Source organism: Polyodon spathula, chromosome 13, assembly GCF_017654505.1.
Source record: "Polyodon spathula isolate WHYD16114869_AA chromosome 13, ASM1765450v1, whole genome shotgun sequence".
Classification (NCBI taxonomy): Eukaryota; Metazoa; Chordata; class Actinopteri; order Acipenseriformes; family Polyodontidae; genus Polyodon; species Polyodon spathula.
This window is the reverse complement of record NC_054546.1, coordinates 16,761,696-16,788,244: the sequence shown is the minus strand read 5'-3', so window position 1 is coordinate 16,788,244 and position 26,549 is coordinate 16,761,696. Positions and strand designations below refer to the sequence as shown.

Sequence of the window (26,549 nt, the reverse complement as noted above, 5' to 3'; positions counted from 1 at the left end):
CCCTTATTTCCTGTGTTGTTTGTAACTCACTTTTATATTTGCATATACTGCTGGTAAGAGTAACAAATTCACAGAAATGTATTTAAGGCTTACATGGTACTGAGAATGTGATCTAGCATTTTGACTGCCAGGAAACTGTTTAGAAATCTCACTTCCTACTATGCAGTCAGACACGTGACCCTCTCTGCACTTGACTATGCTATTACGAGAATGTAGATGGAGCCAATGGAGTGGAAAGAAAACAGTCACATCACATTCTGGAACGAAGAAATCAAAGACAAGGCTTTTACTGGTATTTAAAAACTCAGTATTGAACAATATAACTCAGAATACTGATAATAGCATGATACAAAAACAAAGATTTCCCTACCATCTGTGAGACAGAGTAATGTGAGTGTTCATATAAAAATACAGAAGCATAAAGTGACAAATGAAGTACATCAACTGCCTGGCCACTTTATTAGCATTGACCCGAATTATAGATGCAATAAGGTTGATCATGTGATGCGGCATTATAAAGCTATGGGAGCAGCACACTTGGGAAAGGCACATATATAACAGCATTTGAAAAAGGCGTGTCAGCGGGAGCACGTCAAGCAGGTGCCACAGTACCAAGGACGGTCACATTGGAAGGCTGCTCCAAGACATCGGTCATTAGAGTATCGGCAATGAGGGAAAAGTCATCTTGAAGGGTTAAGTCATCAACATTACTAGTATTGACATCTACGACCTGAGTAGTAATCCAATAATATTTTTGCTCATCTTGTGGTGCCTCCACCAGGGGAATGTTGTTTTTTTTTTTCCCCCACAACAGCAATGGTTCATTCAAGAATGTTTGGGTGTGACCGTTGAATGAGCATGCTGGATGTGTTTACCCAAGAAGACCCTTACACACTGCTTTACGTGAAGAAATGAAAGCACAGCCTCAACAACACTGACAACAGCAGCCTTACTCCGCTGGTTTCAAACCCACATCAGCAGAAGAACTATATTCAAGTCAAACAAACTGTATATTTTAATGCTGCCGTTTATACACTGTATTGATTCAATTACAGTATTCCTGATATTCAGGGTCTGACGTGATCAGTGTTGCTCTGTTGTAGGCGCATGTCGATCCTCTTACCCGATGGGTTGGGGGCATTTCGGAGGAAGTCTGGAGTAATTTTCACACATTTTGTTATTGTTTGCCAAACAAAAGGACTACCTATTGCACGACTTCCCTCACCCTGCATGTCGGTTTAATTCATTCAGCACTAAAGTTTGATTTGATTAATTTATACCAGGCATGACAAATCACAGAAGAATAACATCTGAGCATTTTACAGCACCAGGGAATCCACCTACTGCAGGTTGTATTAGTGGTTATCCCATGAATTATGATTAATGAAATCCAAGACTGAGAATCACAGACTACAGCTATAAGGAACAGCTAGGTTAAGTCACATGACCTCATTAATGCAGCCATTTTAAGTCTCAGGTTAAAGTGAATGGTTCTGTTAGACTGGAGTTTCTATAACACTGAAATGATAAAGGTTAATGAGATTTTAACTCTTGTAGAAGCGACGTTTGATTCGCAAATTCCTGATCTCATGAGGCAAGCAGTGCTGAGTTAATAAAAGACTAGTGGATGCCAGAGAAATCTCCATTAAACTACTAATAAGATCCCATGAAACGTATCAAGAAAATCTTTCAGCCTCTGTTTGTATAATTTTTGGTTAAAAATTAGTCAAAAATAACTGTTTGTTATAAACCCTAATTAATGTTGTGGCAGACTCAATTTTCCCTAACAGTAACAAGCACATAGAACCGTGCAAGGTACGTCAGGTTACCATGTGCTCCTGTTATCTATACATGGTTTATAGTTACAGGTACTTACACACCTGTATCATTTATAATACAGAATATAACTAAAACAGCCTTGATTCCAGAAGTCTTACTGTTAAATCAGGGCATTTAAGAAAAGTAGCTGTTTTAAAAAAAGAAAAGGATCAAAGGAAACTGATAGAAACTTGTCTTCTCTTGTGCTGTTATATCCAAATATCTAAACTGAAACAACAGTGAGCACCTCTTTGTGCGTGTCATGTCACGCAGTGATTGCAAACAAACGTATATGCGTGTTCACCGATACATACAGGAAATAAAACAGTACTGGAACTGCCCTCCACAGAATTCTCTTCAAACATTCAATTTCAGAACATCAGGCTGAAGCAGCAAAGGTATGGTGCGTTGATGTGGTAAACTTACTTTCTGATCACCTTGTATTATAAACATACCAAAGAAAAACAAGCAAATAAGTGATCGTTAATAAAAAATGTTAATGCTTTTCAGGTGATCAATCAAGACTGTTTCAATCCCATGATAAACAAACATACTTCTGAACAGTATTAAAACAGAGCAACTTTTTTTATTATTATTCTGTTACCATCACTCAATTTTAGCAAAACAGCAAACAGTATGCAGTCTTAAAAAAAAAAAAAGAAAAAATCTGGTATTACAAAAAGTAGTTAAAATGATCCTTTTCTGGCAACAAACAGGATATTAATTTTATTCCAAAACCGTATGCCTGACGGCCATATATCTCCAATATATATTTATTTGTAAAATATTTTATTGTAACCCAGTTTTATTTAATTATTTTATCAACGTCATACGAAACTTGCAAAACATGAACTAAAATACTGACTGTCTTCTTAGTGTGGAATATATGTGAAATGAAAAATCCACTGTTGTGACTGTTTAAGTAAGGTATGTGCCAAAGACAGAGAGGAAAGTGTGGTGAATATTAAATACAAAAAATGATGACAGACAACAAACAAAAACAATCACTACAATACAAGACCTGACAGGACATCTTTGTTGCATTCCCCTCTCCTAACAGCCTAGCAATTCATATTCGCTTTTTAAAGTGCATCTTTTAAAGACTTGTCTCATTAAGAATGATCCTCAGACCTCTATACAAACAGAGAGCAAAACGTGCAAATTTAAAACCATTAGAATATATACCTTTTTAAAAATGATGTACTTGCACCTCACTGCTTTGTTTTTTGCCAGAAAGTAAAACCACAGTACAGTTCACATTATTCATTGATATGAAACGCTCATTGTGTTCTTTCAGTTGCTTGGTATTTCTATTCTCAGAGCAGGTTAGGTTAAATGCACACTTGTAATTCGGTCTCTTCTTGATACAAATCTTTGAACACTGCTGCATGCGGCACGCCATGCTTTTAGATTTTCGGAAGCTTGGGCGCAGTGATTATAGGGTTGTTCTCCTGTAAATACCTCCGGCCTGCAGTCTTGTAGTCGTATGTGCAGTCGTGAGTTTCAGCATAGCGATGTGTTGCACAGAAGTTATTTCCACACCTGAAAAATCAAGCAGGACAAGTTAATAACCTAAAAAAATACAGTCAACCCTAAATGTTCATGCTACCAAATGAGAAACAAATAACTTGGGAGTTAATGGGAGTTCATTAAAGTAGTGGAGTAAATGCTTTCAAATTACAGCCCTTGCAGTAACACATTTAGGTTTTTTTTAGTATTTCTAAATTTCTGTCAACTCTTAAAATGGAACAGTATTTTATTAGGAAATAGGCATGTACACGTAGCATAGGATATAATATTTTGGGCCAAATTTAAGCTCCAGTGCAAAGTTTCACTTTTTTCCCAGTGTACTAAAATATTGTTCAGCTCAGTTGCTTCTTACACATTTTGAAACGTGTGTTTCTACAAGTAAAAACGTGCAACATATGTACTTGTATAAAAGACAGACAACCAGTAGTCTCATTATATCCTCAGAATATGATGCTCTCACTCTGTATATTTACATACACACTAACATGCCATTAATCAGTATTTGAAATAAATATTCTGTGTATATAAACTTGGTATTTGTAATATTCCAAGCCATATTCCGAATAACAGGATATTCTGATATTATTACATGGCCTAATAGAAGAGACTAGTACACTTCTGCTACAAAAGCTTAAAATCATCTTGTCAAATCAACAGTATTCATTTTGCACTTCCATTTAACATTGCAAACATGGGGGGCTCCTGAGTGGCACATCCAGTAAAGGTGTTCTGCATCGATTGCAGGATGTACCCTATAGTCTGGAGATCGCAGGTTTGAATCCAGGCAATGTCACAGCCAACTGTGACCAGGGGTTCGTAGGGGGCAGCGCACAATTGGCCAAGTGCCGTCCGGGTAGGGAGAAATCCACAGTTCGCCGCACATCAGCGAAACCTGCGGCTGATAGGGTGCCTGTGGTTCTGCAGTGAAGCCATCAGAACTGTGTTGTCCTCCGGCACCATAGGTCTGGTGGCCTCACTATGGATCCGCAGTGCGAAAACTGACTGACTGGCAGGAACATATTTCGGAGGACGCGTGTTCCAGCGACCGTTCCCAAAGTCGGCGAGGGGGTTGCGAGCGGTGAAGCGAGGATACAGATAATAATTGTGCATATAAAACTGGGGAGACAAACCGAAAAAAATTGGCAATGACTAAAAAAAATAAAAATAAAAAATAAATTGCAAACACGAAATACAATGTAGTTAATATGGAAACTAGTGTAATATCAGAATGAAATAAAAAATAAATAAAAGATAAACTCACCCTGAAACATGTTTTTTTATTTTTAAATGTTTTAAGAACATAATACTGTACTGGAGTAGCCAATTATGCACAGTAAACAACTGAACATATGACACCGTTAACTAATCTGAATGAACGTGGAGAAGTGGCTCTCTAGATTACGTAAAACTGCACGTAGGCACAGACGCCTCCACTATACCCTGCTGCCGGGGCTATGCACAATAACTCAGGAGTCAAAGCTTTGTAAATAGTACTCGTATTTACTTTTAAGCTGCTTGTGAGTGTAGTTTTTCTCTTTAAACCCAGTCACCCACAATTGATACCCTTTTGTTTGTGTTGCTGATCAATTACAATTTAATCCATAGAACACTCTAACCAAAAGTTTATGCTATACAAAAATTGCCAAAAGGATAAGTTTCACATGGGAGCCAACTATGAATTGTGCTCCACTTCTCCCTATATTCCCTTCTTGTGAATTACCTCAACAATCCTCATATTATAGGCTCAAAATATCTGACCGCGTCATGACCAGACTAGATTTGTTTTTCACAGATCTAGAAACAAAGGCTCAGTGTTAAATGGGGTGTTTACCGGCACTCGTAGCTGGTAGCCAGTCCAGTTTTCTTTCTGCATAAGAAGCAGTGCTTTGAGTTTTTCTTTTTTGTTTGGATGGGAGCCATCAAGGGGGGAAGGTGATATGTAGGAGCACCTGAAACACATGAATACATTATAGATATCCCTTACGAATAAGTACAAATCAGACCTTTCATCTTTACTGGATTGCTATATTAATAAAGACGCTCCACGCTAGGGATCAACATTACCTCTGGTCATTTCTTGTGTTGGGCTGTTACATGACAAAATATTCAAACAAATACTGCGTGAAATGTATTCCATAATTTAACAATTATAACTATATAAACACAATTTATAAATGACTGTTTGAAAAATATGTCATGCAAAGGAAACAAATGTCATCTGCAATATCTTTTGTTTTCTCCCCAGCTCATTTAAAATGACAAAAAAAGAGTTACTCTCAGCATTAAAGACGGTAACTGAACTTCCTATTACTTGCTCCAGTTAACTAATGTGACAACTAGTCACATTAACCCCATATTTTCAAAGGGTTTTACTCCAGTCTAACTTTTTTTTTTTTTAAAGAAGTAAAACGCCTATTAAAACTAAGAAATATGATCCAAGTTCCCTTAAGCACTCTCATGGTGTTTGTTTCTCATTTTGTAACATTTACACATTTTTTCTCCTTTCCAAAAAAAAAAATAGGAGTTAATTAAAGACTGGAGGAAAGACTTACGGCCCATAGTATCTTGCTAGTTAAACATGCATATAGTTAGAAGGTGGTGTATTATTTGGAAAGCTGCTTAATACACTGTTTATAAAAGTGTACAATTCTGGTTCCGTACAAGCGGTGTTTACCTCCGAAATCATACCCTGGTTGTTATCTTTTGCCTCCTCGATTATACACAATTCTTGGAATGTGCAATATACAATTTGAAACATGGCTAATACTCAGCCTGATATTCTGCCTGTAAATGTATGTCTGGGAAAGCTGGTTTCCTCCTGTAATTGGGGCAAACAGCAAATCCACACTGGACTGCAGTCAGAATTTAATACATTCATCTTCTCCGATGTTTAACCATAGCATTCTGTTCAAATACATTTTTAAAGCTGGATTAAACGTACTGTTCTATTCATCAGCTTATGAGGATTTGACACAGCAGTCCAGGGCTTTCTTAATGCAAGCTGTCAGCTCCTTGGAATGGGTAACAGTCTGTGTCTCTTTAGCCCGAGCCAGGGACATACCAAACAACAAACATTTCACTCACTCACCTACTCTCCTTACTGAGCTAGAAGCCCCTCCACCGAAACCATGAACAGGCTGAAATGAGATTCAGTGTCACCGTTTAAAAATACAATGTTGAATAACAGACAGCCCCCAGATTACAAAAAACAGAACAGTGGAAATACAGTAGTTACCCTGTTTCGAACAGTGAAACAGTACTGCATAGTGGCTGATATGCTTCCAAGTTGCTCAAAATATTTTTTGCTTTAATTTTTCTCCACCATCAAAATCCATTCATTATATAGGTGTCAAATTTGCAGTTTTAGAAGAAACACAGTAACATGCTTTGATTCAGAAAGACGCTGCTGGGTGGAAATGAATAAAGGAGTAAAACAGCAACAGACTCCCTGGAAGGCAATCCAAACTGGGACTTCTCTTTAACTGATATCATGTTTTAAAATGAAAATACACGTTTGCTATAACAAAATCTCATTTGAAATGATGTTCCATTTAATGTGTGATAACAAATGTGACGGTTTTCATCAAATTTACCAATGACATAACTCTTTATCGGCTTAGCCTTTGAGACCTGACAAAAGTAATATAAATATAACGTACCATGAATGAGCTATCAATGACCTCTGGAAAGAGATGGATGTTTGCAAGAAGGGGCCCACCGTTTGTGTAGCGCCTGCTTCTCCTACAGCTTCCCTGCAAGCTGTCCCTGCTTGTGCCTCGTGCCAGCGAAGCCAGGGTTCCTAAATTATTCACAGGTCCCAAAGGCTCATTGGCCGTCATATTTGTCACGTCTGTAATGTCGTGTGCCTCTGTTTTTGATATGTCAGGACGCTTGCCAGGGGAGTCCACGATTATACTCTGAAACCTTGCAGCTCGGGCCATAGAGAAGCCTGGGATACCAGAAGAGTCCCTGGATTTCAACACGGAATGGGAAGCAACGGGTCTCAGGTTGCCATATGCAGGTAGTCTCTGGGGTCTAGCTAAGGAGCTGGAGGCCGACTCGGACATATACTGTAGGGGGACTTTGTCACCTGTCTGAGAGGCTTGGTTAATGGTCACAATCCCAGTGTCCATGTACTCAGAGTTCACCGCTTTGGAAACAACAATAGACTGCTCAGGAGAAGCTGCTTCTTCTGTTGATCCATGACCTTCAGCTACTGGTTCGAAACTTGCAGCTGCACTTATGTCAGTCAGATTTTCAGCTGGCAAATTAAAAGCGTCCTTGGAGGTTTCAGCTAAAGCACGGTCTTCTCTAAGGGAATGCGAGAAGGCACCTTCGATTTTGGTTTCTGCTTCCACTGTGCTGCTCTCGGTTGCTTCCCTGTTCTGCAGGGATGTGACAGGTGGAAGGACTGCGTTTTTCAACAGTTTTGAGCCCCCCAGCTCTACCCGCGACACTTTAGGAGGCAACCGGATATTGCTCGGTGGTGGTGGTAGTATTGGACGTTCCCAGGTTTCTTCCTCTTTTACAAGGCAACAGCTGGAGGATGGCAATGCTCGGCTGGGGGGGGTGAGCATGGAGAGTGTACTCTGTGAGGAGGCAGCAGCAGTTGCAGAGGGATGCTGGTCCCCAACTGGAGGAAGGCACGGTGCTGGGTTCAGGGACTGGCTGATGTGAGGAAGGACCCGGAATGGTCGGTGACGAACACCATTCAGGGAGCCACTGGAGGGGCGAGGGCCCACTGGAGGGCTTGGGTTCACCTTGGCAGGTTTCTTGGGCTGAAAATACACACAATACTGAATTTAGCATCATCTTAAACTGGATTCATTAATATTGCTGAATATATAAAAACACATGCATTGTTACCTTCATCATGACCATAGCACACCCCTATTGAAATGGTTTTCCAAGTCCAGAGAAAACCACAGGTTAAAAACCATATTAACTAATTAATTTATTTTTCAAAATGTCTTCTTAGTATTTACTGGTGCTTTGCATCCAATACAATTATAAGTAACCATATTAATTAAATTCATGTTTATATTTACACAAAAAATGTCTCTGCAAATGTCAGAAATTGATTAATTCTAAGATTTATAATTCTAAGACCCCAACTGATAATGCCAGAACTGTTCAGTGTTAATAATGGCATAACAATGTTACTATCAAATACTCAATGTTTCTCATAGAGCTTTCCTCAGGGGCATTCCAGATGAAGTGAAACAAATGCTGAGGGCCTCTATTTGTGGCTGATGATACATAAAGCACTTGTGACGAAGAATATATTACCAGGCTAGGTTTTTTAACAACGGCTTATTGAAGTCAACAAAATCTGAAAACAAGGTTTATACTGTACATTTTGCCCATAACATGTAACATTTGTTACATTGTACTTTACGATGTTCAAATTAATTTAGGATTCACCATCACCACTAAAGTCTAGGTCTTACTCCTAGTCTGAGATCAAGGACTTGTACTTTACATCTGAGGTCTGATTTTATTTTTAAAATAACCTTGGAGGGGGTTGTGAAAGGATATTTGCACAATAAAGAAGTTAAAAGGCTGCTTCTTACCTCTTTGGTGAACTGCTATGTATTTTGGGAGGAAAACATTAAAAGAGGCTAAAATAGCATTTGTGAAACCTGTCAATTATATCTCTGTATAGTCTCACTTCCACAATAGGCCAAAAGTCTAAAATGGCTCTAGAACAAAGTTTCACTGTCCGTAGTTCAGTGTCAGCCTACCTTGTTACCAAGGTTCATGTTTTCCATCTTGGCCTTCAGCATCTTCATTTTATTCATAGTGATCGAATTATCCATGATCTGCTGGCTAGATGGTGAAACATCGCTTTCTTCTTCCTCTTCAGTATACAAGTTGTACACCGAGCCTCCACTGAAATACAGAACACAAGTATATACTGTACCTAGCATGTGCTGATGAAACAGCCTTCTGCCTCCTTCATGTTTATAAAATTGGGGGAAGAGCTTAAAATCAGGCAGACGACAAGAAAACACAGTGGACAAAATGGTAGGCTCTGCATCATCTTCAGCCTGAAGAAGTTTGCAAATTCTGCATCTCTGTTAGCTAGTACATACAATACATATACAGTGCCTATAGAAAATCTACACCCCCTTGAACTTTTTTCACATTTTGTTGTATCCGTGCCTCAGAGTTTCATACATTTAAATGATGATTTTTTTCCCCCCACTTATCTACACATCATACTCCACATTTAAGGGGAAAAAAGTTTTTATTGAGAAAAAAATTACATATTAAAAAATACAAAACTGAAAAGATCATAATTGGATAAGTCTCCACCCCCCTGAGTTAATACTTGGCGGAAGCACCTTTGGCAGCAATTACAGCTGTGAGTCTGTTGGAATAGGTCTTTACCAATTTTGCACACCTAGATTTGGCAATATTTGACATTTACCTTTTTGTTCCTTAGCCACTCCAGTGTAGCTCTGGCTGTGTGCTTGTCACGCTGAAAGGTGAACTTCCGGCCCAGTTTCAGCTTTCTTGCAGAGGGCAGCAGGTTTTCCCTCAAGGACTTATCTGAACTTTGCTCCATTCATTTTCCCTTCTATCCTGACAAGTGCCCCAGTCCCTGCCGATGAGAAACATCCCCATGACATGATGCTGCTACCACCATGCTTCACAGAAGGGATGGTGTTCTCGGGGTGATGTGCTGTGTTGGGTTTGCACCAAACATAATGCTTTGCATTTAGACCAAAAAATTCAATTTTAGTTTCGTCAGACCACAAAACTTTTTGCCATATGGCTACAGAATCTCCTGAGTGTTTTTTTGCATACTTCAAACAGGATTCAAGGTGGGCTTTCTTGAGTAATGGCTTCCTTCTTGCCACCCTACCATACAGATTTGTGGAGTGCTTGGGACATTGTTGTCACATGCACACTTTGACCAGTCTTGGCCATAAAGGCCTGTAGCTCTTGCAAAGTTGCCATTGGCCTTTTGGTAGCCTCTCTGATCAGACTCCTTCTTGCTCGGTCATCCAGTTTGGAGGGACGGCCTGATCTAGGCAGGGTCTTTGTGATGCCATACACCTTCCACTTCTTAATAATCGTCTTGACCATGCTCCAATGGATATTCAAGGCCTTTGATATTTTTTCTATATCCATCCCCTGATCTGTGCCTTTCAACAATTTTGTTCTGGAGTTCTTTTGAAAGCGCCTTGGTGCTCATGGTTGAGTCTTTGCTTTGAAATGCACTACCTAGCACAGGGAACCTACAGGAACTGCTGTCCTACAGGAAATCCTGAAGGAACACTTATCCAACCAAGCTATTTCAGTTTTTAATTTTAATTAATTTTCTACAAGTTGTAGGGTAGGATGTGTAGATAAACAATTTTTTTTTTTTTTGTATGCATTTTAATTCCAGGCTATAAGGCAACAAAAGGTGAAAATTTTGAATGGGGGTGTAGACTTTCTATAGGCACTGTATACCCCAAGCACAGTTAAAGAGAACCGTTCACAGGTTTAAAAGGCCAAATCAGAAATGAGTTCATAATACAAATTCACAATATCTTCAAAATTATTTTTAGATTTTAGAATGGGACAAGCTGGACACATTCTAAATGTAAGCTGCAGTGTTCCTAATATTATTAAAAAGAAAAGGTACTTTGATATGATTACTGATTTATGAACATACACAGCTTTTACAAAATGTGCATACTCTGTTGATACACAACCTTTCTAAACGAATCTGTCAGAGTCTTGGGTATGCCTCTATAGCTAATCAAAGTTACTTGCTGTAAGAGTTAAGTGACAAACCTTATTGATTCAGAGAGAGGTGTTAAAGTGCCATCTCCACGGTCCACAACCCGGAAAAAATTTAAGTGGTCCCCTTCACGATAAACTAGTAAGGTAACCTGCTTGTTGGAAGGAACCTTGTCCCAGACTTCATCCCGGGTTGGGTCCCTATACTCTGTCATTTCCTTCACAGGGTCTTCCATTGGAACTGTGAAGAAAACATTGAGAAGTGTAAGAAACAGCTTGCCAAAGGGACTAACTACAGTATTATCAGATCAATCTGAACACTGTTACTTAGAGGACTAAGAATGCTTTCTGACCAAACATCGCACCTTATTCCTTTAATAATAATATTATTAATATTGGCTGCAGGAGGTGAATCAGGACTACTATTGTAAATAGTATGAGAATTTTGTTTTTGTCTTGTGTATCACATGATTTCCATTACATGAGAGTAGATGTTAAAAGCTTCATGCTGATTTGAACTCGGCTCTCGCCAAGATAAGCACCAACTAAGACGTAGCTTTACAGTAATCTAATGTGATCCATCTGCATCTCAATCCATTTGTGTTTCTTTCCATCTGTTGATGTAGATATCCTTCTGCCTGATGTTGATGGCTGAAGTGTAATGCTGGCTCCAGGGATCAGCTTATTTTGCCTCACCAGAGCATAAGCACACACAATGGCTGCAAGGCTGGCTCCGGGGATCAACCACAGTGCGGTCTCCTCAGCGCATCAGCATGACAACCATCTGGATTGAGCCAAGTAGGGTACTTCTCTGGGGTCTTCAAGTGGGCACCTTCTGTCCTCTGTGTTTCATTGACTAGCCCACGACATCTCAAGGGCTCAACAGTGACTCTGGAGTCCCAGCATCACATAAAGAACTGAGTAAAACTAAAGCATCCTGTGTACACTATTACCCAAAACCCTACATTTTTTTTTTTGTGAGGATCAATAGGTACCAATTTAGTAAACTGTGTAATTATTATAAATGGTGTAAAATCCATTCTTAAGGACACGTTGGAAAAAGCATGATTGAAAACAGAGGATGGGCAGCTTATGGCTAAGGTGCATTTACATAATAACAATGATTATAAAAAATTGTTTTTTTTGATGGCTGTGCTGCACAGATTTAATTAAAGCGAAATAACAATCAAGTATGCACCTGCTTAATGTTACAAAATTCCCGACCAAATTGGATCATCAGTTCTGCTCGGTTGTGAGAACACTGATCTTGCGATCAGAAGTTTCTCTCACAGTCCTTGTGCATAATGTTGTTTACATGTCTTTAGTTTGGGAGGTACTGATGGATAAACATATGATATGCATCATTTTAGTATACTGCATATTCATGAATATCAAACTTATTCAAGATGCATGAGTTACAGCTTCAGAAATAGGGCCAGCCACTTAATACCTCTGGTATTTGTTTATTTTTATTTTAACCAACAAAACAAAAGACATATGTACCTCTCCTGGTATTGATGGGTCCACCTCGCATGGCTAGCACAAGCTTCAGAGTGCACCCTTCTGAAATGCTGAAGAGAGGACCACTGATTAACACAATGTGACAAACAAAGCATTTTGGGATTGCAGGGAGAACGAGGAGGTAAAGTTTAAGCATGTCATCTGATACTAGTTGGGCTAGCATATGTAACAATGTATTTAAATTGAAATACTAGGACTCTCAATTAAAGGGCTGCAATGCTTACGAACAAGCCCATCAGAACTCAGAGTCAGTGTTTGTAAACATAGACTTACTTGTAATCGTTTAAGCAATACTCATCTTCTAGTTCCACATTGTTCCAGATTAAATTCTGCTGGGCAACAGGGATACCTTTAACCAAAAAAAAAGAAGATACCACTATTAGTTTGTATTTGAATAATAAAACCGTGAAAACCATGGGAGACTGCCCCAAGAAACTTAATTGGTTCAGGACATGAAAGATGTGTTTGTTAAGTTTCAAGTTAATAACTTTCAGCATAAAGTCTTTGAAACAAAAGGTAATGAAAATTCATTATTTAGAATTCAATAGAACCTCATAAGTGTCTTTGAGAAGAGGTCTTGTACTTCTACTGTCTCTCTTAATGTGCCATTGACTAGAGGTCTTATAAAAATATTGTTAAACAGAAAAGTTATGAGTGTGTGTGGGCCTATACAGAAGATTTTTAACACAGGGTTTGGATTCCCAGAGAAAGTGAATAACAGAGACATTCCACTTGTTCTATGCAATATTAGTCATCAGATTCCTCACGGAAGTGCAACACATCTCTGAACACAGCCATGACTAGCACACAATCATGCAGCCACAGATTGTAGGTTGTGAAAGGCTGACTAAGACAATGGTTGTTCTATTCTACTGGGAGAAGTAATGGTGGTGGTGGTAACAGTGGTGGTGAATTTATTATACATAGGGGAAACTGTAATGGTCTTTTCACAGTGTTTTATACAACAGTGTGCCACCGCCACCTACAGGGCACACTATAGTAATACATCATGTCATGTTAAAGCTGATATTATTCCACGATCATCTTTACATTTACCCTACATATAATTCAGTTCTGTTTGATTTTACAACACCTTCGTTTCTATTCCTCATAGGGAGTTTTAGCCACGGGGACACCCTCAAACTGCATTGTGTATTACAGTTCTTGCAGTAGTAGAAGTTACAAACATTCAAGCTTTACACAAGAACGTTTACAAATCAGAGGTCATTTGGCCCATCAATGCTCGTCCAGTTCCTTGTAAATTATTCATCTCAGAACTTTGTCAAGTGAGATTTTAAAGAATCAATCAAAAACATGGTGATGTAACTAATTTCATACTTTCACCACTCTCTTTGCAAAGCAGTGTCTCCTGCCCTATCTTAAGTCTCTCCACTTGATTTTGAATTGTCTTCTGGCCTTTCAGTGCTGCCCTTAATATATTTGCTAGGGTTAAATTTGTCTACTCGTTTTAAGATTTCAATGATTTCAATAAAGTCCCTGCTATTTCATCTTTGTTCTAGGCTCAATAAATTGAGTTTCTTTAAGTAGGAGGCAAAACACTTATGATCTAATACTTCATCCATGGTACTGTATGCACTCTGTATAAAACTGGAGTTGTACTAAACACAGGAGTAGTGAGGACTTGAACTCAGACCATGACCATCTGGAATCAAAAATGTGAACATCAGGCTGGTGTACCCTTAAGTTTAACAGAGCCTTTTGAAGTTTATTAAGTATTTATTAAATCACTGTAATTGATTATAAATATTGTTTTCTATATATTTTTTTACTGAATGACAAGACATACTGTATTCAACTTGTATACATTTTGTAATACCTATTGTGACAGAGACCTGTGAGGGCGCTGTGTAAAGGGAAAAGAGTAGGCCTAGCCTGGACTCAATGGCATGACAATTTATTCCCATGGGTAAGTGGAAGTTGGCCATCTATTAATGACCAGGATGGGAAACGGCGTGGCATCCGTGGATTGGAGGAGTGGATGCACTCGTTAACCAAGGGATCATGAGTAGGCCCACTGAAAATTCACGATTTCATGGAAATCGTGTATTTGACTGCCTACCGGGAAAAACTACTACCAATAATAGACCTTACATTTATCATGGTAGAAACAGCTCTCTGCTGACAGTAGCTGTCTGGCATCAATGACATTCTTTTTGTTACTATGGGAACGGGGTCAAATAAATACCAGATTCATGACTGCAGGAATTCCGCCTACAGTACACTGACGTAACATGCGATTCAAAAGCGGGAGTTTTAAAACTGTTGTTTACATTGTGCAGATGTATTAGCTTACAGTGTATAATTAACAATAAAAATGCAGACAGCTGATAATAAATAAAAAAGCAAAATTAATTTCAGCAGAACATTGCGCTCAGAGCTACGAAAAGGGGACATTGCATGCACATGGTGGTATTTTGTTTTGCTCAACATGTAATTTCTCTTTGGATCATCTAAGAAAAGGTACTATTGACAAGCATCTAGACAGCACAGTACACAAAAACAAACAAAAAAACAAACACTAGCAGTTCAGTCTGGACAATTACCAAACAAGCAGGTCACAATCACGGGACTATTTAAAAAGAGCACAGATAGTAGAGAAGCACGTAAAGTCAACATGTTTGAATTCGTGAAAGCCTTCAGTGCAGCAAACATACAGATACTACGTCTAGATAGTGAAAAACTACGACATTTTTTAACTACAAAAACCCCCAGTTGTGGAGCTCTGCCTAACAGTGACACACTTACACAGATTATCTCCCTAAAGTGAATGCAGAATATGAATAATATTTAAAAGGGCAATTGAAAGAGTTCGAGTCTGTTTGCGTTGTATGTGACGAAGCCACTGCTATTCAAGACAACTGTGTTTTGTATATTATTTTTATCCCACAGTGCGTTACAACAGCTTACCTAGTAGATATACTGCATCTAGACGCTGTTAACGACACAACAGTAGGCCAAGCTGTCATTAAAACAATAGCGAAGTCAGCATAGTGCTGTACAACACAGCCCGTTTAATTACTGTATGAACATTGCCTAAGTTTTAAACGTTTACAAAAATCGACAATGTTGCCAAATTTGTCATTCAACCTTGTTTTCTTTTAATCAGTTTTGTCTGCTTGTTACTTTCAGCCAACACATTTAAATGACCCCTGTTTGTTACATTTTAAAAGATTGTTTTAAACGTTGTGTAAATGATGACTCAGTAGCTCCATTAAATGTTAAAATGTTTCAGCCTTGGGGATTTTCTTTGATGCGTTATTAATTTTAGGCAACTTACAATAGAAACGTATTTTTATTTTTAATAAAATGGCACTTCCGTGACAATCCGTGAAATGTATTGTTTTTTTTTATTGTCATTCGTGAATTTCTTGAAAAAGTACTGTGAATTTTCCATGGCCCTAGTAACGAGGGAGGGTATAAATAGGGGTTGTAGTGAAAGTAATCTGTTCTTTTGTAAACAGTTAGAACAACCTAGGAGAAACCTGTGATAAAAGTACAAGTAAGTGTTGTGTTGTGTTTGTTTGTCAAGTAAAAACTGTTTGCTTGTTATTTAGACGATTAACACAATCCGGAGCTGTAGCGAAATCCAGATCCATCCAACCCAGACACCAGCACTTTCACCCTTCGTTTCACGGAGGATTGTCTTTCACCACGAGCACTAACTTCACTCACTGTTAACTGCGATTGTGTTTTGTGTTTCGTGTGGGTGGGATAAAGACTGGACTTTTGGTTACGGGTCAAACCCGGGGATTGACAAACGAAGTGATACACGCCGCTGTATCACTTCATTCATTTATTATTTACAGGTGTTTAAAATATGGACATTGTAAAATTATCAATAAACACCCTTGCACCTTGCATATATCTTATGATCAAGTACCGGTATGTCTGTATGCATGCATATTTCTTATTACAGCTACACAAAAAAAAACCTGTTAAAAAATTGCAATACAGTTTTAACATAGTGTTAGACCTGCTCTTCCAATCTGAAATGGTTATTTCCAGTGATTGATTTGCAACCTATGGGATTCACATACAATGGCATATAAAACCTACATATTATAAAATAACATAAAAAGGCTATCTGATATAAAGCTTGTCTACGTTTTTTTGTGTGTGTTAAATACTGATAATGCTCAAAATGTTTGTCAATCCTGTGTGTTCAGGGCTACAGAAGTATGCTTTGGTACAATCTATAAAACTAAGGAAGGGGCCCAAAAATAAATAAGCAGGCTGTACCTTAAAGATAAACAATAGGCCACAATAATCTGGGGGCAAGTTGTGAGTTAATTTAGTAAGTGTTCATTAGCACATCACTTATTTGGCAACTGAAGGTATAACAGCCAATATCCAATCTGATTCAGCTCTATGTACTAAACACCTACTGTGCTATATATCACATTGTTTGCAGGCAGGCCTGATCATGTAAAAACTCCCATACTGTGGTCATACTGTTCTACAACAGACTCCCAGAGTGCATTCAAAATGACAATCACACATGCCATTGAGCAGGATTGGATTTCTCTTTTGCAGAGAATAGAATTTTTTGTTTTGTATCTATAATTAAGCACTATACAATTATTAAAACTAGTTCAACTCAGATTAGTAATGAATTCTGATTAGGGACAGCAATGTCAAGGTCCACTGCAGTCAAGCTCTAGAAACAGCCTCTTATTTTAGCAAGGCCATATTTGTTTCACATCTACAAACAGGTGTACCATACTGTTGAGAACACTTCACCGCAGAAGATCAAAATAAGACATGTTAAATTTATGTACTTAAACAGCATGTATTTTAAAGTTATTTCAATATATTGTATAATTCATGAAAAACATAAGCCGATGGGACTGTTCATCAGGTAGCCAAAATGCTCCCCCAATCAGCTGTGCTGTAATTGTCTTATTTACTGTAATATGTAGAGATGCTTTACAGACAATTAGATGTATAAATGAAGAGATTTACAACACTGGATTGTTTTTCCCCACCAAATAGCCTTGAAGTCACTCAAATGATAAGAAAGAACACAACATGCGTGTGGGCTGGCTAATAAAAAAATAAGAAACTGAGTGAACGACCAAATTCGGTTGCAGGTGCTGGAGTTATATCAAAGAAGAGCCTGAATGTAGAGAACAAAGCACAGCAGTTTGTATTCCACAACAACAGGGAAGCCTTAGGCAGAATCACTGTGATCCTTTAATACCCAACTTGCATAAGTTTTAAGACAAATCTACTACATAAACCGGTATTGATGGGCCAAATGGCCTCCTCTCGCTGATCTAACACTCAACAGCCTCTGATGTAAGAGAAACTGATTGACAGACAAGCACTGATGAGCAAAACAGTCTGCTGTCTTTTGTAACTTTCAATATGTTCCAGGTATGAATGAACAAGCTTTCTGAAAGGAAACACATGATGGACCACAAGACACTTTCCCCAAGGCTGAAAGTAAGGCAGGGTTAACTCTTGGCTCTAGAAAGTCTGTGCCAAACCACAAGCGCTTTATCAATTTTGCTGAAGCCAGTTTAAAAGGGAAATGCTACAAGTTTTTAGCAATGTTAATATTGTACTTATGAGCCGAGGATTTCCATAAATATGAATACAACAGAAAGGATTACAAAAGCAGTCAGTAATTATTTTGGTACTGTTTTAGTACTCAGGTTTAACTTGTCTTTGAATTGTGCTCTTGTTTAAAATGATTCCCTTCTCTGGAAGTGGCGATAATGTGTAGAATCCTTTTAAAAGCAAAGGATTTTGTGTCTATTTGGAACAAAGTGTGAGGACAGTTACACTGCCCCATGCACGCTTGGATTGGGATAAATCTATTTGCCAGTCTATAAAGAAATGGTGATCAACAAGATTTACTCCACATCCACAGCAATGGCTTATGTCAAATCATTGTTTGTGGGGGGGGGGGGGACAAAAAAAAAAAATTATCCTGCACTTTTCATAATTTATATCACTTTCAGACACTTTCTCAGCATCTCAGGAAAGGGCAACCCAGCACTGTACTGCACACCATACTTGAAGATTCATCAATCACACTTTGAGGAACACCATCCTAGCACAATAGCATACTGAATTACACAGTGGCTCCAAAAAGTCTGCTCTTCAAGCGTATACATAATATTTAATAAGTAAGCCATCTCTTAAGAGCAGTGGTACCCTCATCAGGGTTGCGTCAACTCACATCCCCTTTTAATCAATTCCAACACATCACTGATCACAGTTGCAATTTGCAGTATTCTGTTGAGCTTCTCACAGTGGTAATAAATTACTTAAATGAGTTAGTCAATTAAACTGGCTTCAAAGTAAAACAGTTGAACAATCCCACCAACTATTATGTTTCTAAAATAGCAATTCAAATTCCGTGGGGACTGATTTAAAAAATGAATTGGAATAGATCCCAACCCTGATCCTCATCAATTTTCTAGGAATGTAAAATGACTTGTGGTGTGGAATGTAATGCCCATTAACATCACTCAGACCGCTTGCTTATTAATTAGTTGTATCCCTGAATAGACAGAGTTCCCGTTTAATAAGCATGACATGCCACAAACGCACTGGAACCCCAAATGTTATCCATTCAAAAGCAGAGTGATATTTGTTCTTCACTATAGACCAAAAATATGCCAAGACTGGCACAACATGTCATATTCTTCATTGTCCTTGTAAAGTGGCCCACGTAATTTGAACAATCATTATTGTTTACATATTAAATAGTGCTGTTGCGTTATAAGCAACAAATATGAACTACATTATAATAACCTTTTTAATTGTATTTACTTGATAATCTTACAGAGTTTGAGGCTGCAATGTGTAACTTAGATCAATGCAAAGGTTAACCATACATTGCTAAGTGAAGTGAAGACACGGGGGGTAGACTGGGAAGGAGAAAGGAAAAAACTGCTTTCTATGCACAGAGGGATACATTATAGAAATAATGTAGTAAAGTCACCTGGAAATTGTATTTCAATGTAAAATTGAACAGAATTGTGGAACACTGCAGCTTCGAAAATAGAAAGGTGTCACCATACAAGCACAGGGAAAAGACTGCCAAGTTACAACACATTATGAGCAAATAAATGTGGTACCCTCTAGTCTTTGTATCTTGGCCTTCACTGAAATCACAGTCTCGAAAGGCGACACTCGCAGTTCAAAGCAAGTTCCAGTGAGTGTTTCAATGAACAGCTCCATTGTCTCATAGAAAGGAAGCTTGTAGTGGAACGGTTCTGCATTGTCTTCATTGAAGAAGGGGGGCTCCTTCTTGTTAGCCATTGTTGTTTTGCCAAGACTGTTTCAAGAGGATAACTGGGCATCCAAATTCGCTACCAGCTGCAACACTGGACACTCAAGAAGAACTACAGGCATTCATCTTTAAGTGTTGAACCTAAAAAGAAAAAAAACATTTCATTATTTCTCCTTAACTGTTTCTATTATCCTCTTATTCTATTTTTTATATGCACTCATATTTTAAGACTGCAGCTCCGTCTGGTTCCTAGTAGCTGATTGGTCTCAAAACCTTATCAAATTGGGTCCTAAAGGATCTCAGTGATTCAGCATCAACAAAATCACTAAGTAACCCATGCCATACCCCCACCACTGCGTGAAAAATTGCCTCCTACCCTCTGTTCCAAGTCCAACTCCCCTTCATTTCCTTAACTTGGTTTCTGTGTTGCGCTTAAAGTTATGTTTAACTTTGTCCGTTCTTGACATTTTACAAGTTTGAAACATGTACCTGCAGATTTAGACACTGTATGGCACTTATGAACATCCCAAACAATGATGATACTTTTTTTTTTTTTTTTTTTAACATGAAACATGAAGTGGATGGGTATGGTTGGTTACACTGCTGTTTCAATACAACATTTCCACATCAACCTGAGCTGATTTCAAAGTCTGCGCACAACCAATTTCCATTAATCAGATCAAAATCAAAATGAGCCAAACTGGTTACCAGTTAGGACTGCAGGCGGACAGGAATCTGTACCCAGTACACATTAAAGGAAGCAGTAAGAGGGTGTCAAGCCAGGACAAGATCTTTAGTAAAGATTAAAATGTAGCACAAATAGTCCTTAGTGGACAGTGTCTGCTACCTGGACTCAGCTGTGAAACACTGCCCAGACTCGGAGCAGATGGCAGGAGAGGAGGTTTTAGGTAAAAGGCTTGACAGTTTTACCCAAGGGTTCTTATAATGTGCTTTTTAGAAACAAACATCACATGAACAGTTGTCATACATTACAGTCTACTAGTTATTAATTGAAGTTCTACAGTAGTTTAAGTAACCATTCACCCTTCACTGGCAAATGAGAACCACTTCAGTATAATTTTATAGGACTAGCAGTTGATTTCATTTTTTTGTCGTCATTTTAAAAATCTCTAACAGTCTTATTAATAATACTTTAATAACTTCTAACAGTATTATTGTTTTAGTTAAATAAAGGTAGGAGGTTAAGTAAAACACTTTGTTTAACAGACCCTCAGCCATAACTTTACAGTGAATTTAGAACTCGAAACAGTTGTTACAGTGTTACAACAATCATTGAAATTACAAGTTTAAAAAAGGAATTGCAACACATTGCACAAGATCTGCACTTGAAAAGTGAAGTAAGTACCCTGAGATGGTTCTGACTGTAGTCTTTTAAAGCTAGTGCTTCAGATAACCAATAGTACTGCAGTCAGAATTAGTTTTTCAGTATTAAACGCACTTCACGTTAAACATGTTGAATTATTCTATTTATTTTTCTATTCAGGTTTATTTAAAATTTTGATCAGTATTGTTGCCTTACGTAACAGTTCAGTAAATCTGTACCTCCATTGAAAGAAATAAGTAATATGACACAGGGAATATTCAGATTTCATCATTTGCCCTTAAATTGAAACTGATTGACAGAGCAGTTCTATGGTCTTCTTGTATTAGTATACAGAGGATACCAACCAGAGGGTTTACTCCACCACAAGGATTTTAACTGCAAGCTCAGTTACCTATAAAAAAGACGATGATACAAACCAGGCACACAATGTTCACATTTAAACTATTGTAGTGGCATTAGTAGCACACACCTACAGTAGTACTACAAACCTCTTTATTTAACAAAAAGAAAAAAAGATGTGGAAAGTCATTGGAAAAAGCTAAGGGCACCATGACAATATCCTTCTGGCCCAACTACAGTTGCTTGCAACAGCACAACCTCTGGAGGCTATCCTAACATTGGACGTGAATTATTTATTCATTTATACTGTTTATTATCTCTATAGCAAACATCTATTTCCTGTTAGTGACAGAAGTACCTGATTTTCTTCTGCTTTTATTCATTGTAGATGTTATTAGACAATGCTACCACTTATGCATGCATAAGTGAGGTTCCTGTTGTGGATCTGCTCATCTCTGGAATACAGGGGCATTTATAAGCCGAGTAACCTTTTGAAAGGGAACCAAGCATAATGTCTTTTGAGTTCAGGGTAGGTCATAGCGGTTTTAACATTAAGCTCCACTTTTTTGGTTGAAAATGCGACAGATGATGACGCATCTGGGTTAGCGCTTGATCCAAAGCTAAAGGTAAAATTAATCTCTAGACTTCCATTTTAATATAAATGTAATGTTATCAACGTGACATTCTGTAATATTACAAAGTGTCCAAACTGAAGCAGAACTATTAATAACAGTAGTCATTTTAATTGCTGTATGCTATCGTCTTAAATGGAATACTTTAGTTTATTTTGGCCTTCTTATTTGGGTAATAAAATAAACATGTCATTAGACTAATTGACGTGTGTTTTTTGTTTGTTTGTTTAAGGCGCAATATACTAGAATCTATTTTGAATGACATCAGAAAACAATGGACACTCATTTAATAACTATAGCTACCTATCTGTCAACAATGCCAGCGTCTGTGCTTCCCTCTTGTGATAATGAAGGATGACAATATGCTTGTTTTATAGTATCTGGCACCATTGCAGCGACACGGTAAGTACACTCAACATCTGTCAAAGGATCAGGTGTACAGAACAGGCAACAGAAACGTGATCAATCTAACTTACCACAAATAATATCATATTTGCAGCCAGTCAGGCAGTGAAGGGTCACAGCTGGCATTAATCCCAATAATGACTATCCTCAGCAAAGTTAAATGTTCTCCTTTCTTTCTCCAGATCAAGTTTGGGCTCCCTTTAAATAAATCCAGACCACACTGACCCGGCAGTGACCAGCCTCCCGCTACAGTCCCGCCGCTTGCAATCACTGTCTAGTCGACCACAGCCTTCCTTCTCGGTTCACCTTTAACAGTCCTTGTATAACACCAACATGAAACAATAATAACACGATACTTCACCTTTTTCTTTTATCTCGGCTCTTAGCAGCCATCGTTACCATCTGTAAACTCGTCGATCTCTTGATAAACAAGACACCCCCCAAATGGTATATCCGACATCTCAAGCATTCTAGCGAAAACGTACCCTTTATGACATTTCTCGATTGACAGGTATAGCAACCAGTGAGGACATTTTTGTTTTCTGAAAGTTAGACAAAACAGCCAATAGTAGCTTAATAGAGGCGGTGCTTATGTTATTGTTCAGTTGCTCGTTATGTTCTTAGGGGTTGGCCGGATGTTGACCCGCATCTCTAACAACAATTCACAGGTGACTGACATTGTGCATTTTGGAAACCATGGCGATCACATTTGGTGCAGAAGTGACTTAAGCGTTGTGAGGGATTTAACAGTGACCCGTGCTATAGTAAGGCTTATTTTGCATTAAAAAAAAAACAAAAAAAAAAAACAGTTTAGTGTTATTTTGTCGTACGCGTTAAAACACGGTACACAGTGTACAGCGCTTGCCCGGGCATGCGCAAATTATTTGAGGTCAGATGAAGGAAACGGCTGAAAGGGGCACGATGTACCTTGGCCTTTAAAGTTCTTTTCAATGTTTTTTTTTTCTCAACAATTCAGCAAATGTATATAACATTAACTGATGAGCAAAATATTGGGCTATCTAAAATTGTAAACATACACGATTTTGTTGGTACTACGGTTTGTCTTGTTCGTAGTAATTTGTGCAGTAGACCACAGCATTGGCAGTACCATTTTCTGGTTTTAAACTGGTACCCGTACCACTTTCTGGCCCGATACCGGTACTGAAAATATTAAGTTGTTATGCCTATGTGGTGGATTCTCACCTTAGGACAAAACCGAGAAAAGAACATTTACCCAAACCCATGAATTATGTCTAAATAACTACAAAATCCCTATGGTGATATGGACACAGATAGGTATGTATGATTTCTTTTCCATTACGACAGCCTAATAAAATTAAATATAGCTTACTCCCAACATTCTTGGCATGCTGGGTCATAATTCTAGCATGCCAAGTCTGCACCTTTTTGTAACGCGAAAAAACAATTGCTTTGCTAATCAATCAGTTAAATGGATAAATATTGTGCAACTTGTTCTTTTTACAAAAAAGGTACATATTTACTTTTGCATGAAGGTAAAGGGTTTGTGATAAGAACGTGAAAAAGGTTTACAAACAAGAAGCGGCCATGTGGAGCAGCAGTTAAAAGATCTGAATGATTCTTCATCATCACAACTAGGTAACTCTTCCATTTCCTCCCCACTCTGTGTAAACAAGTGTCTCCTTCCCTCAGTCCTCCCTACCACTTTATTTCAAGCTTTGCCCTCTGGTCTTGCTTAGGGTTAACTTAGTATATATACCTCTGATAAACTTTCAAATGGTTCTGGTTATAATTATATATTTTATGTAGTATGTGAGGTCAAGTTAAATAGAAATGTAAATTAAACAAATACATAATTAAAAGACACATGCTGTTTTGTTAAATTAAAAAGCGGCACAATATGGTTTCATTTAATTTGTTATGCTTCAAGGTCCTGTTCTTCAATTTGTGGGAAGTTATGTATTTGAGCTATTGTTACACTCTGTCCAACAACTAAATAAAAACAAATACAAAAGAATACTACATGTGTCATGCTTTATAAGGTTAGGTCCTGTCTTAGAGATAACCTTTACTGTACACTGTATAATACTAATCACTTCTGAATGAAAATTATATATATATATATATAGCGCTCTGGAAAAAATTAAGAGACCACTGCAAAATTATTAGTTTCTCTGGTTTTACTATTTATAGGTATGTGTTTGGGTAAAATGAACATTTTTGTTTTATTCTATAAACTACTGACAACATTTCTCCCAAATTCCAAATAAAAATATTGTCCTTTAGAGCATTTATTTGCAGAAAATGACAACTGGTCAAAAGTTCATATTCATTTTTAAACAACACAATACTAATGTTTTAACTTAGAAAGAGTTCAGAAATCAATATTTGATGGAATAACCCTGATTTTCAAGCACAGCTTTCATGCGTCTTGGCATGCTCTCCACCAGTCTTTCACACTGATGTTGGGTGACTTTATGCCACTCTTGGCACAAGAATTCAAGCAGCTCGGCTTTGTTTGATGGCTTGTGACCATCCATCTTCCTCTTGATCACATTCCAGAGGTATTCAATGGAGTTCAGGTCTGGAGATTGGGCTGGCCATGACAGGGTCTTGATCTGGTGGTCCTCCATCCACACCTTGATTGACCTGGCTGTGTGGCATGGAGCATTGTCCTGCTGGAAAAACCAATCCTTCAAGTTGGGGAACATTGTCAGAGCAGAAGGATGCAAGTTTTCTTCCAGGACAACCTTGTACTTGGCTTGATTCATGCGTCCTTCACAAAGACAAATCTGCCTGATTCCAGCCTTGCTGAAGCACCCCCAGATGAGTCCAATTTTCAGCTTTGCCCAACACCCGGTCGTCTAATGGTTAGACGGAGACCTGGAGAGGCCTACAAGCCACAGTGTCTCGCAACCACTGTGAAATGTGGAGGATCGGTGATGATCTGGGGGTGCTTCAGCAAGGCTGGAATCAGGCAGCTTTGGCATGAATCAAGCCAAGTACAAGGTTGTCCTGGAAGAAAACTTGCTTCCTTCTGCTCTGACAATGTTCCCTAACTCTGAGGATTGTTTTTTCCAGCAGGACAATGCTCCATGCCACACAGCCAGGTCAATCAAGGTGTGGATGGAGGACCACCAGATCAAGACCCTGTCATGGCCAGCCCAATCTCCAGACCTGAACCCCATTGAATACCTCTGGAATGTGATCAAGAGGAAGATGGATGGTCACAAGCCATCAAACAAAGCCGAGCTGCTTGAATTTTTGCGCCAGGAGTGGCATAAAGTCACCCAACATCAATGTGAAAGACTGGTGGAGAGCATGCCAAGACGCATGAAAGCTGTGCTTGAAAATCAGGGTTATTCCACCAAATATTGATTTCTGAACTCTTCCTAAGTTAAAACATTAGTATTGTGTTGTTTAAAAATGAATATGAACTTATTTTCTTTGCATTATTTGAGGTCTGACAACACTGCATCTTTTTTGTTATTTTGACCAGTTGTCATTTTCTGCAAATAAATGCTCTAAATGACAATATTTTTATTTGGAATTTGGGAGAAATGTTGTCAGTAGTTTATAGAATAAAACAAAAATGTTCATTTTACCCAAACACATACCTATAAATAGTAAAACCAGAGAAACTGATAATTTTGCAGTGGTCTCTTAATTTTTTCCAGAGCTGTATATATATATATATATATATATATATATATATATATATATATATATATATATATATATATATATATATATATATATATATATTGATAAGGTAAGATAGCAGGGAGAGGGTTAGATTCCTCCCTGCCTAAAACATGTGTAAATGCACATTGGTTTAATTTAATTAGATTTCTGTTAATTGTTTTATTGCTAATTATCCCCTGCACCTGGCTATCACTGTAAATTAGAGCCAGGTGCAAGATATTTAAAGAAAGCAACCAGTGTGCTCAGGGCTGCTGCTGCTGTGTGTAGGGCC

General features: G+C 38.2%; 1 protein-coding gene across 2 annotated transcripts; it reads right to left on the bottom strand.

Annotated features, from left to right (window-relative positions):
* Positions 1–2,402: 2,402 nt before the first annotated feature.
* zfand4 (zinc finger, AN1-type domain 4) lies at positions 2,403–23,075 on the bottom strand. Of its 2 annotated transcripts, none has more exons than XM_041268845.1 (10): positions 22,666–23,075; positions 19,719–20,014; positions 12,880–12,955; positions 12,589–12,656; positions 11,140–11,326; positions 9,093–9,240; positions 7,008–8,126; positions 6,437–6,485; positions 5,180–5,297; positions 2,403–3,360 (listed from the first exon to the last, which is right to left on the bottom strand). In XM_041268845.1, exons 2-10 carry the CDS (start codon positions 19,900–19,902, stop codon positions 3,225–3,227), a joined length of 2,085 nt encoding a protein of 694 aa, XP_041124779.1. In that variant the 5' UTR covers positions 19,903–20,014; positions 22,666–23,075; the 3' UTR covers positions 2,403–3,224. The 2 variants fall into 2 exon arrangements, with proteins under 2 accessions (XP_041124779.1, XP_041124778.1); XM_041268844.1 differs by having other exon boundaries at positions 22,956–23,075.
* Between the last annotated feature and the right edge of the window lie 3,474 nt (positions 23,076–26,549).